General features: G+C 38.3%; 1 protein-coding gene and 1 pseudogene across 1 annotated transcript; one reads left to right on the top strand and one right to left on the bottom strand.

Annotated features, from left to right (window-relative positions):
• Positions 1-2,390: 2,390 nt before the first annotated feature.
• On the bottom strand, positions 2,391-10,269 carry LOC131221537 (cysteine-rich receptor-like protein kinase 10). The gene is made up of 7 exons (XM_058216819.1): positions 9,337-10,269; positions 5,973-6,083; positions 5,439-5,629; positions 4,575-4,785; positions 3,356-3,593; positions 2,868-3,018; positions 2,391-2,791 (listed from the first exon to the last, which is right to left on the bottom strand). Exons 1-7 carry the CDS (start codon positions 10,247-10,249, stop codon positions 2,453-2,455), a joined length of 2,154 nt encoding a protein of 717 aa, XP_058072802.1. The 5' UTR covers positions 10,250-10,269; the 3' UTR covers positions 2,391-2,452.
• Positions 10,270-15,629: 5,360 nt separating this feature from the next.
• Positions 15,630-16,055, top strand: LOC131220581 (large ribosomal subunit protein eL31-like; annotated as a pseudogene).
• Positions 16,056-17,414: the final 1,359 nt, after the last annotated feature.

The following is a 17,414-nucleotide window of genomic DNA, read 5'->3' on the forward strand; positions in this document are numbered from 1 at the left end:
TTTATTAGAATTTATTTTTATTTTCTTACTTTCTTTCCTCATGGATTCGAGAAGTCTCTGTGAGGAGTCCAGAGAAGTTCCGTGGATTTAGAATAGTTATCCTCTTGAGGAAGACTGTGCTCAACCTCACATCCTTCCCTGCATCAAACTTCCATAAGCCCTATCATGATGTATGAATTAGATCCACACCATTCATCCATTTTCCATATGTTTTAGGAAATTAGATCAAAAAATCCAGGACTTAAATGGGCCACACTACCAGAAACAATAGGAATTGGATGCATAGCGATGGAAACTTCTTGATATTTGTATTTTCCTTTCATACAATACGTCTGACCTTGTGAAAGGTATGCCATGAAGAGGTTTGATGGCAAATAAACTTCACCGTAGAGCCAACAAAGGTTTCAATGTTAGTCATTCAAACCTTGCTGCTTTTTGTGGTGTGGTCCACTTGAACTTTGGATATGCCTCATTTTTGAGCTCATGCTCTAGAATAATGTAGAAAAATTGATGGACTGTGTAGATCTAACACAAATCATTGTGAGCTCAAATAAATTACACGCGTTAAAAGTTAGATTGCCTAGTCAGCAATCCATTAGTGGGAGAGAAAACCGGCACTTTGTGAGCCAAGATGATGATAAGCGATGGCGCTGAATTTTCGTGTGCCTTTTACAGGACGCGGATTAACCACTGAATTCGACATTAGCTAGTAGGTACTGGCTACTCAAGTGACATTAACACATTCTATGGGCCCCACTATGATGCATTTGTTGTATCCACGCTGTCCATTCATTTAGAAATTTCATTTTAGAGCATGAGCCAAAGAATGAGGCAGATCCAAAGTTCAAGTGGACCCAACCATAGAAAACATCGGGGATTGAACGCTTACCATTAAAAACTTTTTTTAAGCCACAGAAGTTTTCAATTAAGCTGATTGTAGTGTTTTCCCTTATTCCATGTTTGTACTGTTAACTTATAAACAGGTTGGATATCAAATAAACATCATGGTGGGCCTATAAAGGTTTCAACGGTAGGCGTCACTGTCCCACACTTCAAATATTTTCAATACTTTTATGTTTATAAAAAGACACTTCAAATATTTTCAATACTTTTATTTTTATAAAAATACTCCTTATGTGATTTCGGAGCATTGATTCATGTGACAAACTATGCAAGGTTGTCTCACTAGGCTTTGTGGCTCACTGTTTGAGGTTATTCATTTTTTGGTGTATAATTAGATGAGAGCTCCAGGGAGAGGAAGAATATTAGAGATTTGCTTTGTAGTTTAATTCTTTTCTTAGCAGAGAAATCAATGTAATAAGGTCTGCTTAGTGACTATTTAATTTAATTGTCGAAGAGTAGACGAGTATATTAGTGAGTGGTGATTGATAATTTAATCTTTGTTATTATTATTGATGATGATTTAATATATATATATTAGTTTCCTAATATATATTAAGTAATGGGTAAATGTGGATGTGAATGTGAAATGTGAAAATATATGTAAAAGCAGTGCGGAATGTTTAAGCATTCATACATATTTGCCTCACATCCCTGAATTCAAAGATTACAGTTATTATATTCCCGGTGCCGGATGTTGTGGCATGACACCACTAGGGAGAAACATCCCCTCCCTGTCCAAGGATCGGACATCCACACCCAGAGAGAGAGAGAGAGAGAGAGAGAGAGAGAGAGAGAGAGAGAGAGAGAGAGAGAGAGAGAGAGAGAGAGAGAGAGAGAGAGAGAGAGAGAGAGAGAGAGAGAGAGAGAGAGAGAGATCTTCACCTCTCATTGCTTCCCATCTCTTTTGTAGTCTGCTTGAAATTTAATTATATCTAGATATGTAATCTATCTCTCATTAATAAAAAAATGAGCTCTTAAAAGTTTCAACGCTTCCATCTTCAAAAAATTTCTACAAAAGCATATTAGGAAACAACACCATTTTGTTAGAGAATAGGTTATTGAAGGTGAGATTCTCCACTCTTAAGATGTTGGTTGATGTTTGACTGAACCATTAGTGCATGACTTCAAGATGTGGACTGCATTATATTATCTTATATTTATGTTCATAATATTCATATTGAATATTAAGTTGGTTTACATGGGTACCCAACTTGACTTGATTTCTAAACATGTCACAAGTGTTAGGTCCGAACCCAACCCAAAACATGAAGTCGAAAAATGGTTGTAGATCTGTTTAAATTACGTTGATTAACTCAATTAGCATTTGATCTGAGCACCCATTGCAGCTTTAACATCAAGAAATATATCTCCAAACATTTCGAGTCCATTAAGAAGCAACATACAATCACAAAATGGAAATATATACAGAGAAGTTATCCTAACAAACATACTTTTTGGTAAGTTGAGGTTGAACCATGGTAGTTGAACCATGGTATTGCTTTGATTCAAACTAATCAGAGGATGAGGTTGACCCCTTGGTTGGGCCCACTCACCGGGTTTCAAGAGCTGAGATAGTTACATCATTGTTAGAGCAGATTTTGATAGTTACATCAGTTTTAGAAGAAAATTTAGCACTTGCAGAAGATTTATCTGATTCAACAATAGCCCTTTCGATGAAAAATACTGGTTTTTTAGGTTGAGGAAGTTTCATAGATTCAGTTTCGAGCATGAAAATGACCGAAGACATTGTGGGCCTATCCGCTGCATCTTGTTGAACACATAACAACCCAATATGAATCCATCTAATCACTTTGTTGGTGGGACATGACTCTATTAATAGAGGATCAATCAACTTTGTTGCTCTTCCGCTACACCACAATCTCCATGCCTGTGATATCAAACTTCATGTAAGAAAATGATATTAAGAAAGGTAGATTTAATTTGATTGCTAGGAAGAATCCTACGTAAGTTAGAAGGCTCTGAGCGTCTTCAGGGAGATGGAGACTCATGTTCCTTCTTCCACTTATGATCTCTAGTAGTAGAACTCCAAAGCTGTAGACATCAGATTTCACAGAGAATAACCCTCCCATTGCGTACTCTGGTGCCATGTAGACACTGTTGGCGATGATCAGATGGAAACATGGATTAGAAGCCTTATGACTAGCAAAAGGGAATGCACATTAGATTCATTTAGACATGGCAATGTGGCAAAAGCGTCTCACAACTCATCAGGTGAATCCCACTATTTCCATAACCTTGTTGGAAAATTAGACGTGTACAATCAGCTAGTGTGTCACACATTTACGTTGAATCACACGTGTACAATCAACTGATCAGTGTCTTGAATTTCAAAACCATGTGCCACATTGTAATGTGAAAGGCAAGTCTTGTTATTAGAGCTCATGGGGCATTGAATGTATTTGGAGAAGTAGAACATTGGATGACAACTTACTATGTTCCAACGACTTTATTGGTATTGAACTCACTTTGATTTCCACTTAAAAATCGAGCCATGCCAAAGTCAGAAATCTTCGGGTTCATCTCATGGTCTAATAAAACATTGCTTGCTTTTAGATCCCTGTGAATGATTCTGAGTCTCGAGTCTTCATGGAGATAAACAAGGCCCTTTGCAATTCCACTTACAATGTTATGGCGTCTTTCCCATCCTAATTGAGCACACTTGACTGAATCTGAAAACAAGATGCAAATTGAGTTAGATGTTTAGGTTGTGTTTCTTAAAATGCTGGTTTAGTTAAACATTTTTAGTTGCGTATACTAGAAATGTAAATTGAATTAAGGGCATGTTCGAATATGTGGAATCCATCAGGACAATTGGGGTTGTTTACATAGATGAAAAACCATGGATTCCAAGACATAATAATTGAAATTATCTATAGTGGAAATTCCCTGCAAAACAAACAAGTTGATTGTTATGTAATAAAAATAGGATTTCCAATGATATCCAAACAACTCCCCTAATTTTGAATCAAAATTTCTACATTGATGATATAAAATTATCGCAAATTTTTTTTAAAAAAAACTTGGTACAACCCTCATTTCTCCATGCTTGGGAGTGGCAATAAGAGCACAAAACTATCATAGACAGTATGTATTCGTCTACCACATAGTTTGATTAAAATCAATGAATTATATAAGCGGATAATCATACATTATTCACATAATCCAAAGTCATATGCATCAATCGATTTTAATCAGTTTATTCTACTGCTATCCTCATTTCGAATGGTCATCTAGAGTGATCGAAACCAATCATTTGGTACCTAATACCACAATTAGTGACAAAAAGAAATTGCATCATAGAGTCATTAATGCACAAATGGGGTCTAAGGAAATTGCATATAGTTCATCTCTTTAAAGATTTTGGATCTTTAAGTTGATAAAACATTTTGTCGTATACGCAAAGGGTCTTATTAGATGATTGGTTCCATTCTTAATACTGCTGCAAAGATTGTGAGACATGTGACAATTCAGATTATCTGAGCATACTAGAGATTTTTTAAACACTAACCATGTTAAGCTGAAGTTTGTCTCATTTCACTTGTTTCTAACTTTGTTTAGATTTGTTTAAAGTACCAGTTTGTTGTAGACATGTGGTGTGTGTGTGTGTGTGGTGAAATTCAGAAACTAAAGAAAAGAGAAACTGTCCAAACCAAAGAGGAAGGCATCGAGGCTGGTGTTTGGCATGTATTCATAGATGAGCAATTTCTCTCCTCTCTCAATGCAACAATACAAGAGCCTCACAAGGTTCCTATGTTGGAGTTTGGCAATCAATGTGACTTCATTCTTGAATTCCTCCAGTCCTTGCCCTGAGCTCCTTGATAGCCTTTTAACTGCTATTTCCCTCCCATCAAATAACGTTCCCTGAAATGATTTTTGATGCAATCGTTGGTTAATTAAAAACTATGTACCATAATCTGTTTATGAATAAAGAAATCCTATATATATTTGGATGCCCAAGCAGCTTGAATTTAAAATTTTTAATTGAGTTAAGAAAAACAAATTTATTGACAATTTTGAGTATTCATAATGAGGTAATAACCCTAAAATTATTGTATTTACTTTTAGGTCATATTTGGATCAAGGGAAAATAAAAGAATGGAAAGGAAAAACAAGCACCTTTTTTTTTTTTTTCATTTATATGACATTTAACTATGTTTGGATAACAAAAATAGTAATGCATTCCACATAACAGTCATTATTTTATCATAATCAATTTCCCCGACATAGGATATGAACTGAGGATTGCCTCATTGAAGTAAGATTTATGCTTACTATCCAAACAAGATATTAAAAACTAGAATCCACGTTTCAAAAGTGACATGGAATTCTTAGGAATCCATTATTAGATAATCATTTACAATTATTTTCCTCTATTTCATTTCCCTCATTCTAAATATGCTTTTTAGGTGCTCAGGATCGATATTAAAACCTAGCTTATTTCTATTTCCTTAGACTACTAATTTATAATGAGTTTGATTGTGTATCCAAACACACCTTTAGAGAAGTGTCATTACCTTATATACAGGTCCAAATCCACCTTCTCCGAGTTTATTTTCATTAGAGAAGTTATTTGTAGAAGCTTCTATTGTAGCAAAGTTCATGATTGACAATTCTGGAACTTGATCACCTTGCATACTAGCATTGATGATTTCCGAACCATCATGATTCCCCAAATAATGTGATAAGGCATGATCTTCTTCTTTCTCTGATATAAAAAAGTGAAACTATCGTGTTAGTCTTTAAAGTATAATGATTCCACTTAATGGTGATTGAGGTTACTTGCTTACCCTATCCATGGGCAAATGCCTAGATGATCAAATAATCCAGACCACTCATATAACTCTTTGAATTGGACATTCAAAAAATGATGATAGTCAATGGTCTATTTAATATAGGAAATTGTTTCCTTAGATTTATCATCCCATGTTTCCATTTGGTGGCATTAATGGTGTGGCTTAACACATTGATTGTACTGATAATCCGTATGGCCAGACCCAACCCATTGACATTCTAAGGCAATAACACCAAGTTCATTTAGTTTTTTTTACCTTCAATTGGTCTCTTTCTTCTTCGTAAATACAAGCAAATGCAAGAACTACAGAGAGCCAATATGAAAACCGAGGTAACAATGGCGATGATTATAACCCTTGATTTGTTTCCTGTAGTAAAAGAAAACGATTAGGCATTTCCAATGCAATGCACATTGTTAGGGTTGCATTTATTTATTTATCAAATCATGCAAGAATGATGGGCAGTTAGACTTTTTGTGGCTCATCAAACTGTTATAAACATGTGTATATATATTTATTTCTTAGATTATATTAAGATATTACAATGTTTCATTTTATACATATGGATGTGAGATTATTTTATGATGATATATGCACAAATATTTGGATTGACATTCAGATGAGGTGTAGTTAATATTTATCGCAGACATTGTGCAGGTATGCACAACTTGAGTGATGCATATTGAGATGCATGTACATATGAAATTTACATTCGCCCTGATTTCTAAGATGATTGGGATAAGATTTCACATAGATCAGTATGATCGGCTCCATACTTAGTCAGATCATGTAATTCTATGTATAATAGTGTGGACGTTTCATTGGTTGATTGGATGGACTTATATGACGATCACATAGACGACGAATGCTTGATCATTTACAATATGTGAATTGAGCCACATGTGCTACGAGACCAATTACCTCCAAGTGATGAATAGGTTTAATGTTCAATAATTGTGGGAGTGTGCTAGTCATGTAGGTGACTCTTATGTTTTTATTACTCTTTATTAGGAGTTAAGGTCATGATGAGGTGGCGTTAGTTGTTATGTATTCTTAAGGCCATGTTGATAGATTTAGTTGTGCATGAAGCATGCTGTGAAAGCGTCCAAATCAGTATTAGGTCATGGAGATGGGATAGTTAGGTATTGCAAATGATCACATAATGATGATGATGCATAAGAAACTTATCTAAGACGCTAGATTGGATGAACGAAAGGACTTGAGGGGTTTACGCTAACATCTCACAACTATCGCCTCTGCCCACAATGATCGACATCACATGATTGTCAAAACTGATGATTGGCATCACAAAACCATTAGAATTGACAATCTTGTGGTGGCACCTGTGGCCATGTTAAAAGGAGATGCTCCATTCATAGTAGAAAAGGGCAAGTATTAATGGGCGTGGATTAATAGCTGAGAGATCCGACGTTGATTCAAGGGGTTGTGAAAAGCATGCAATCACCAAACCTTATGAGTGGTAGAGGCGGTGGTGATGTTTGTCTTAGGGTATGATTCATGGAGGTGTTTCAGCCAAAAATGGGTTTGGAAATATATAGTGATAGACTAATTACTAGGCCTGCATTTGAGACTCATGGGGCCATTAATCATTTGGTTGGATCGTGAGGCGTAGATCTAGTTTGATGGTGTGGATGCAGTCATTATATTAGAACCAATCACATTGGCCCATAAAAAGCGATGATCTTTGATCACCATTATTTAAAGGCTATAAATGAAACCGGGTCAAAATCTGGTCCCAAATCTAGACGAGAACTCAAGGTCGAGTTCTTTTGAAGTGGAGGGCGCTGACGGTGGAAATGATCTAAACTGTCAGAACTTTAAAACAGTCGTATCTGGCAAATTGGGATGAGTTTTTCGATGTATCATATATGATTTTGGGGTAGGAGAAGCTACTTTAGCCAACCAACCCCACTATGCCGAGTTACACACATGAAATTTGCAATACTGCATTAGATCAATGGTCAAAAGTCCATTTTATTTTCATTTTTACTATAAATAGTAAGTTTGAGTTCGAGTATAACTTTTGATCCTTTGAGTTGTAGGAGTTGTGCCCAACAAGAAAATGCACAGAAAAATTAGGAGAATAACATGGTTCGGCCAAATTAGACACTTGCTATTTTTGGACGAAAACCATGAAGTCTAGTAAGAATGGAGACCGTCTATAAATAGTGAGTTTACTATTTATAATAAGTCATGTGTTTAGGTAGTTTTAGTGTAAAACTTCGTCTTAGGTTTGAGCTCATTATTTAAAGGATTGTAATTTTATTTTTATAATCAATCAATTTATTTCAAATTTATTCGAAATTACTTCTACTTTTATCCCTCATGGATTTGAGAATTCTCTGTGAGGAGACCGGAGAGCTTCGTGGATTCGAAGTAGATATCCCTTGAGGAAGACAGTGTTTGACCTCATCATGTCCCTCCTCGCGTCAGTTGCGGATAGGGCAATGACATGGTTGATGGGTGTGGGCACAAGTCTATGACGATAAGTAGTGGAGCAAGGAGACAATCTTGACGGGTAGAGTGGTGGTGGTAGGTAGCAGAAAATGGGCTTAATAATCATCGAGCTAGTTGAACTATTCTGATACCATTAAAAAAAAGAAGCAAAGGTGGAAGAATTATTTGATTTCATTTAGTGGAAGGTCTCGAATTTATATATGAGAGATGGCCCCAAATATTAAATAATACAATAATATAAAATCTAATCTAATTGGTTTAATTGGATTATACCATAATGAAATCTAGACAAAAAGGGATTATATAAAGTATTTTCCAAATATGCACAAAGGGAAACGAAGTCCTCCCTAGTAAAAGATTACCCTAATTTACTTCAACAATTCTGAAATCACTTCAATTCACTCTACAAAACTTCTCTTTTCTCCCAATCCTGTCTCGTAATCTTTTAAACGCCCCTCCAATGTGCTATTTCACAAAAGTGAGTTTTATATTACGGATCAGTTTTTCTCTAAATCTGGGCAAAATAGTAAGTCATTTGCATTTGATTAGTGTCACTTCGATATTGCAAGCATTTGGCAGTGTTGCTTCAATATTGCAAGCCATAGAACAATTCTCTAACAGAGATAAAGTCTTGAGTTAGACCTTGAAGAAATTTTTCTGTGAATCCTCTTGCAAACCGATTTAACAATCAATGAACAGCAAGTACTGCTTCAAACGCAAAGACGGTGTAACTTGACTCAAGCTTCTCCAATCTCCTTCCATTTCTTACACTCTTCTAATACAAATGAATAGTTAAAATAAACTTAGAATATTATTTTCTCAATTTATTTATTTTGTCCACTGTGGCCCACCTGATGAGGAGACGAGCCTGGTTCTTTAATCATGGTTTCTATAAAGTGGGACCGACCTAGTGAACCACTTGCACACAAACCATGTTGGCAACCACGTCGACAAGTGGAAGGAATCACAGTCTCTTTATGAATATTATATACATACTGTGCGTCGTGATATCATTTAGGTGGTCCATGATATGGTGCAAATGAGTCCCTATTCTTTCTTCATTATAATTTTAGTGTGAATTGCAAATAATGAATGAAGAAACTAATCCGACCAACCCGTTTTAGTTACACTAGAAGCATTTCACCTGGCAGTGGCGGCGTGGATGGAGCAAGAACTGTAGGAGGAACTGTAGGAGTTGCAACAGGCAGTGGAGGTGACCTGGCTTGAATGAAGGGATATACCTCATATCTTATATAACAACTCAGAGACAAAACCCGCGCTCCCAATTTTCCTCTACAACAATTCTGAATCCAGTTGATCATCGATAGCAGACATGAATGGCAATCCTTACTTGATATATCTCGAACACACTCAACGGATCCGTATATTTGAAAGTCAGGAGCATTCACTGAGCTGGCTACAAACATGGAAGGAGACAGCTCTGTAGAGGACAGATTGTTCATCAACACTCCTACTTGTTGATTGAAAAGATCTGGATCCTGTGCACTATTTCGATTTGGAATGGAATACTCTGGGGCAATATCAGGTTGAGAAAAGAAGCTCTGGTTTGAGTAACGTAGGAGGCACTCGTCGTATCTTATGAACCCTTCCTTCTTGTTGGGACAGCGTCGGATAATCTCGTCCATTGAAGTTTTTAAGCATTCTCGGCAGGAATCAGATGAAACGTCACTTCGGCATTGGGCGAGGCCATAGACACGATCAGGGTCTACGCCAGAGGAGGTGTTGTAGTAGCCGTTGGTGGGAGTTTTGGTATGTAGAGATTGGAGGAGGAGGTTGAGATTCGTTCCATATTTGCTACCGTCAGTATAATTGCCTTTAGACTGACAGGGGTGAACGACTTGGGCCCTAATGGGGCTTTGAAAGATCAAGAATAAGCAAGTGTATAGGAATAAATGGATGGTTTTTGATGGAAGAAGCTGCATTCTGCAGAGAGAAACAGAGAGAGAGAGAGGACTGAAATGATAATTTTGTGTTTTCCAATACGAAATTATTATGAGACGGCAAGATTGTTTTAGAGAAGCTACAGTCAAACACATATAAAGATAGTAAAATATCAATAAAGACTTTCTTTCCTGCACCTAGTCAAATGGAATGCATTTAAATGACCAAAATACCCTTTCTAAGGAGACCAAGATGCCTACCTGACCACACAGTCTTGAGTCGAGCTGCAACTTAGGTTTGGGTTAACCTAATCCCGATTGCCCGGCCCCACCCTTGTTTGGGTTGGGCTGCATCGGGTTGTTGAGGTCCTTGCGTTGTGTTTGGGTTGAGAAGAGTCATATGAAAAGTTTGAATTTTATATACTAATAAGATGAGTGGATCCCATACATAACTAATAATGGGCGTTCGTCCCAACTCTTCCTTATGCCGTGAGGTAGGGCACCTGATCAATGGCATAGATATCATGTACGCTTTCCATGCTTTCAATGTGATGCTCTGTTACGTGTAAGCACGCCATGCTTGACCGTGAGTATTATATAATAAAGGTAGCGCGGTTCATTCACAGAGCGAGCTAGTATGTTTCTTTAGAAAGAGGGAGGAATGAATAATATATGCCTACCAGGATGAAGGGACGTCCTCAAAATCAAGACATTCCAACACCCACATGGGCCACAAAGTTAATTAGAAGTTTTGGTCATGATTTTACGTTATCCCTGATGGTGTAGCTTTATTAAGGCTTGGATTGGTCTGATTTTTAGGATTCATGATGGAAATATGGAAGCACAGCTAATGTACGGTGTGGATCTTATATACATTGTTCCCCACACGCTGCTTGGATAGAAGTAATTAGTCTTGTAGCTGCATGGTTAGGCTAGTCTGCTAGGCAAGGGAAGGATTGTTAAAAATATAATTTAGTTGGACGTAGCGAAAGGAATATTTCGGTAATTGAAAATAATTCTTTTGTTGACTCTTGACCAAGTATACCAACTCTTATATATTTGCATTCTATATTTTATTTTATTTTGGAAAAGTTATAGGTGTTTGCCTGTATCTTTCCACTAGTTTTTTCAAGAGGAATTACATACCTTACTCTGCCAGAGTACATGCAGCGAGTTAACGGTCAGATGAAACAGCCAAAATCAACGGCCCACTGTTTGGGCCTAATTGACTGTTGGGTGGTTCTCAAATGAAAGGTAAAAGGAAACTTTACGGTTGAAATTTATCCAGACAATGCCAAATGATCATATATTTAGGGTAATCCAAAGAAGGTAATTTTTAATTTACACAAATATCGTAGAGTGCACAATGATTTGGATGGTTTAGATTGACGTACACTCATGCCAAATGTCAAGAAGGTTAGGACATGGTATGAAACGCACAAGTCCGGCCATGTACGGTACAATTGTTCAACTTGTAGATGCAATATTCAAATGTGGCCCTCTCCACTAACCCTTTCACTAGGAGTAATAGTAAAAGAAGTGTGACTTTTCGCAGGCCAAGATTTCTCGGAAGGGAAAACAGTTCTTGCTTGACTACAAAGGCACTGGGGTGCCCACCAACTGAGGATGGATGTCTTCATGTTCACACGATTCACGCCTTTCGCTGTTGTGGCGCCTAACGTTTGGCCTTGACCCCGAACATCAAGAAGATCCACAGCTTGGGTGAGCCTCACCATAAGAAAATGTGTAAAGTCATGCCTAAGAGCTCTAACGTACCAAGTGTGACCCACCTAAGTTTCAGGACAATGTATTTTTGAGAAGTCCCATAATCATGATGATTTATGTCAGATAAACGGATTGGAATATTGCATGTACAAATCACTGTGGGCCGCACACTGATCTAATGGTGGGCGACCCATCCCAACTCTTTCCTACTATGTGTCTTTCTGATTTTAGGATTCCGGGTATTGATGTACAGGGCGTATCTGCGTTGCTAGTAGGCATGGACATGCTGAAAACAGATTGGCTACTCTTGGCTGGTGTTCGGTGCTCCGTGGGCCCCACCATGATGTATGTGTTTCATCCATGCCGTCCATATATTTTTATAGATCATTTGATTGTATGAGACCAAAAATGAGTTATATCCCATCTCAAGTGGACCACATTACAGGAAACAATTTTGAATGAACGTTGATCATTAAAAACTTTTTTGGGGCCAGAAAAGTTTGGTATCAATCTGATCTTTGTTTTTTCCCTTCATCTGGGTCTGTATGACCCAATCAACAGATTGGATGTCAAATAAACAATACAGGCCTTAGGAGGATTTTAATGGTGGATATCCAATCACTATTGTTTTCTTGTGGTGTAGTCCACCTGAGATTTAAATTCCTCTCATTTTTTGGATCAATCCGACCGGAATGGATGAAACATATACATCATGGTGGGACCCATAGAGAACCGGCCGCCAGCCACCGGGCTGGTAGCAGGGGGAGTAGCCAATCCGTTTCCGGTCATGCTTGACTACTAATAGTCAGGCGGCCATGGTTCTTTCAATAGACTAGTTTATCAGTAAACTAATGCGGTTCTTCCAATAAACTAATAGTCAGGCTGGCACATTTCTTACAATAAACTAGCTTATCACTAAACAAATGCGGTTCTTTGAATAATCTAATTCCCAAAGGAAAATGAATGCGTACATTGGCATGTATCAAGGTACAGTTTTCTCGGAAGTAGGAAAAGGATTTAAAGTGCATGAGATCACCCCGTCCAATAGGTACACCAACACGGCAATCCTTACGAGGGGCTGTAGACAAACGAATTTTATGCTTTATAAAGACCACGGTCAGCCCACACAAAATTAACGGTAGGCATCTTATCTCAACTATTTCCTATGGTGTGGCCTACCTTAGTTTTGAACCATCGTAATTTTTTGTCCCGAGATGGACATTAGATGGAGTACCTAATTTGGGAAATGCTCTAGTGCTCTCTGAGTTGTATTATAAGTTATAGTCTTCCTAGTTGTATTGCACTTAAGCACTTCAATCCATCGATACAGACTGTTCATTAGGTCCAGCGCAATTTAAGGTATACGTTGTAAACACCACACTGATCCATCAAATGTAACCATTTCATCAGTAGCCTTTAATATGGATGGTCAAGATCATTCACACAAAAATAAGTCAACTAATGAATACGGATCCTCTGTGTAAAATTGTGGTTGTTGTAATCTAATTGGACCGTGTGATTATGTAATGCATTGAGTAATGCATCGCTGACTGAGATGGACCAATCACTATACAGCAAAGGAGGAAAAAAGCAGGAAAGTCGTGGTTTTGGGAAACAAAGGATCCGGACTCATTTGATATCTATCTGTTAGCATCCATCGTGTAGCAGAAGGCTTTTGCGTACTGAGTAAATCAGTCGGCTAAGCATTCCGAGTAAACTCTGTGGCGCCCATGATGATTTATGTCTTAAATTGCTCCGTCCATCTATTTTAAAATTTAAATTTAGGACTTTAGCCAAAGCATATCCAAATCTCAGGTGGACCACACCACAGGAAACAGTGTGAATTGAACATTTGCCGTTGAAAAATTTTAGGGACTATAGAAGCTTTGTATCAAGCTGGTATTTTTGCTTTACTTTCATCCATGTCTTTCTGATCTTATGAACAGGATAGATGACAATAAACATCACATTGAGCCCTAGGAAGTTTTGAATGGTGGAAGTCATTAACCCCACTGTTTCTTGTGGTACAGTCCACTTGAGGTTTGAATATGCTTCAATTTTGGCTCAATCTCTAAAACGATTCCGGAAAGAGAGATGTACGGCATAGATAAACCGCACACGCTCGTGGTAGACCCAACAGAGGTCTTTTTAAAGAGGATTTTATTAAAATCAGGAAACAAGATATTTTTGGTCTGGCCCCACAAAAAGATAGGGTCCTGCCGATAGCAGGAGCTCACGTATAAAAAAAGGTTCAAAACAAAAAAAGAAGCCAAAACAAAGGAAGCAGCCCAAACCGCATCTAACAGGAAGGAATCAACCCTCTCCCTTTTTTATTTCCCAGCTCCTGATCATCTCCACGCCCGCATGGTCTAAAGATAAAGAACCCCTAACATGTTTAGCGAGGTCGGCTCGATTTTGATATATCACGTTCGGACTCACATCGCTTACGAGGTTCGCAAGGCCGTCTACTATTAAGTTACCCTATCGGAAGGTGTGGTTAGAAACAAAGTTGAGGAGGCTTTCATATGCGGAATATTTCCCATTTTGTTCCATATATTCCAGCATGTTGCATCGAGGGGGTTAGAAAATGCTTAAGCTATAACACGGGAGTTTTTTTCAACGGCAATGTTGGACAACCCCATTTTTTCACAATATTTCACCCGATCTACCATTGCTTAAGCTTCTGCAACGGTATTAGAGATCCAACCATAGTTTTTTTGTGAAAAGCAAAGCTAAAGCGACCTAGTTGATCTCTACACATTCCCTCTCCTCCTCTCAGGGTTTCCTCTGGAAGACCCATTGACATTTAATTTCAGCCAATCCCTTTCCGGTTTCCTCCATTCACAATTAGAGCTTTTTCGCCACCTACTTCCAAAGTGTTTGTGTTTATCCCTAGGACCTAGCCTACCTCTTTTAGCTAGCTAGATTTATACCTTGTGAATCATCCGTGACCTTGTTAGATTCTTACATGCAAATTTGGTCATATTTCGACCATTCCACAACTCCCAAACTATGAAACAAACAGTCAGTCCCCAGAGGTGTTGCCATCTCAAGGAGTGGTAGCCCAACGAGCTCCATTGATTAACTCGATTCTTAATAGTTTGGTCAGCAATAAATGGGACATCAAATAATCGAGCAAAGTAAGCTCATATCTTGGTCGTGACTAGTCCGAGATGAAAAGATGGTCCAAGTCTTCTACTGTATTGGTGTGAGTCGAGTGCACCTGGCCTTGCTTGGAATCATCCTGAATCTAGGGTTGTTCTGTGGGCTAAAGCTGGGCGTGGTTGGTGGTACCATCTGACAGAGTTAGAGCTGTTGTGACCGACGCGGGCATTGTATTTGTAGATGGTTGCAATCTTCAGGAGGAGAATGGGATATTTCGCAGCTGCCTTTATCTAGTAGTCTAACAGGCTCAGCGCTGCCATCGACCATGTTCTAGTGATTGGGGAGGGCAGTTCCTGAATTCCGAACGGATTCCATCTGCTCAAGAGGAGCGTTATGCTGATCAATAGAAGGGGTGGCATCAGAGTGAGATGTAATTATGTTGTCATTGGTATCTGCATTAGAAACATCAGTGGTTGAGGTTGTGTCTACACATCAAACTCATTTGGATGCTAGGTGACGACGGATCTTTGAACAACAAAAGTCTATAGGGATTGCTCTACACTTGACCTTCAAAAGGAAAGTTGTTATCTTGGGATAAACGAATTTGTTCCGTGCCCAAATGGTCGAGCGTTGTTTAGGTCCACGGCCTCATATTGCATTGCATGTAAACTTAAGGGTGAATTTTCCTGATGAGGTTAGCTTCCTCTTGCAGCCGTAACTTCGGGAACTAGGGTTTTGAGAGAGCAGGAGAGGGAATAGCTGCTAAGATGGTGGAGAAGACGGCCAAAGGGAGAAAAGAGGAGGTAGTGACAAGAGAATACACTATCAATCTCCACAGGCGTCTCCATGGATGCACCTTCAAGAAGATGGCTCCCAAAGCCATAAAAGAGATACGGAAATTTGCACAAAAGGCGATGGGGACAACCGATGTTAGGGTCGATGTGAAGCTAAAGAAGCACATATGGAGCAAGGGTATCCGGGGTGTGCCTAGACGTGTCCGCGTGCACGTTGCTCACAAGAGGAATGTAGAGGAAGATGCTAAGTAGGAGCTTTATTTGTTGGTGACTGAGCAGAGGTCCCACCTGAAAGGCTCAAGGGACTGCGAACCAAGGTCATCGAAGAAGGAGATTAGACTCAGTGAACCAAGGTCATCAAAGAAGGAGATTAGACTCAGTGAACTTTAGTTTTAAGAGGTACTTTTTTGAGATTTATGTTTTGATTTTTTTATTTTGATTTTTTATAATTTTTTAATCAGTGCATTTTGGATGTATTCCGGATTTTGAGATTGCCCTTTGAAAGTTATGTTCAGTCAGAATTTTTAGCTTTACACATTGCATCTAAATATTTAAATGGCACGTAATCTTTTAATCTTAAAAAAAAGAAAAAAAAGAAAAAAAAAAAAGAAGGTGATCTATTCACTCCCCAAGTATAGGGTTGTGATGTAGTAATAAACTCGGTAAGACCGAGGTCGAATCCCAAGGGACTGATATCTGTACGTTATCTGAAACCAAGTAGAACTAGAACTAGACTAAGGTGTGACCTAAGCCAAATAGAATTTAAGGAATAATTTATGGAATAATTATCTAATAACTTGAGAAATTCAAGGGAAGGAAACTAGGGATTCAGAGGATCCACTTGTAGGGATTAGGGAGATCTTATGCCTGCATCAAGAATCATGGAAATCAAACTGAATTTACTTGATCTAGTCTTCACAAGATGAAAGGTATATGAATTAGAATGGATTCCTTCATCTAACCATGCCCAGGAGACAAAGCAAACAACATGATTAAACTAATTACCAACCAATCAACGGTGCATGAAAGTTAGAAAGGGTACCATCATCCAACCATGCCCAGGAGACGATGGTGAACAACAGGGCTTCCTGACGTCATAAACATCAAAAGGGAAGAAAAGAAATATTCAAAGCCATTGCAAACCCATTGTAATTTCAGTCACAACAGACCATTAAAAACTAAGAAAACCTTCCTTTAATAATCAACTAAAATCAAATTTAGTTCAGAAATTAAAAGCATGACATAGTATCTCCCATCTCGCTACATGCTTCACCTCTTAGCCCTAGCTAAGAGTTTTAGCCATGCATGAATGGGCTGAACCTTAAAAAATAAAAGAAATATAAAGGAAAAGAAGAGAAAAAAAACCAGGCTGCCTCTCTCTCTCTCACGTTCCAGCTTTTTCTTCTTTTCTTCTGTCCTCCCAATTTTAAGCACCCCCACCATCGTTCTCCTCTCTCTCCTTTATAGAAGACCCAATGCTGGTGCGTAGGAGCATGGAGAGGTCCAGTCCCAGAAGGAGTAGGCTGTGGAAGGCTTCTTTACATAGCAAGGCTGGTGCGTAGGTCTTCTCGTAGCCAAGAAAACGGAAGAAAAAAACTTCCACTTCCCTCACATTTTTTCCAAATAAATAACGTCCCTTGGGGAATCTTTGGACGAGATAAACGATGGATGGTTTGGATCATACATCTAATCAAGTA

This window comes from Magnolia sinica, chromosome 12 (genome assembly GCF_029962835.1).
Source record: "Magnolia sinica isolate HGM2019 chromosome 12, MsV1, whole genome shotgun sequence".
In the NCBI taxonomy this organism is placed as follows: domain Eukaryota; kingdom Viridiplantae; phylum Streptophyta; class Magnoliopsida; order Magnoliales; family Magnoliaceae; genus Magnolia; species Magnolia sinica.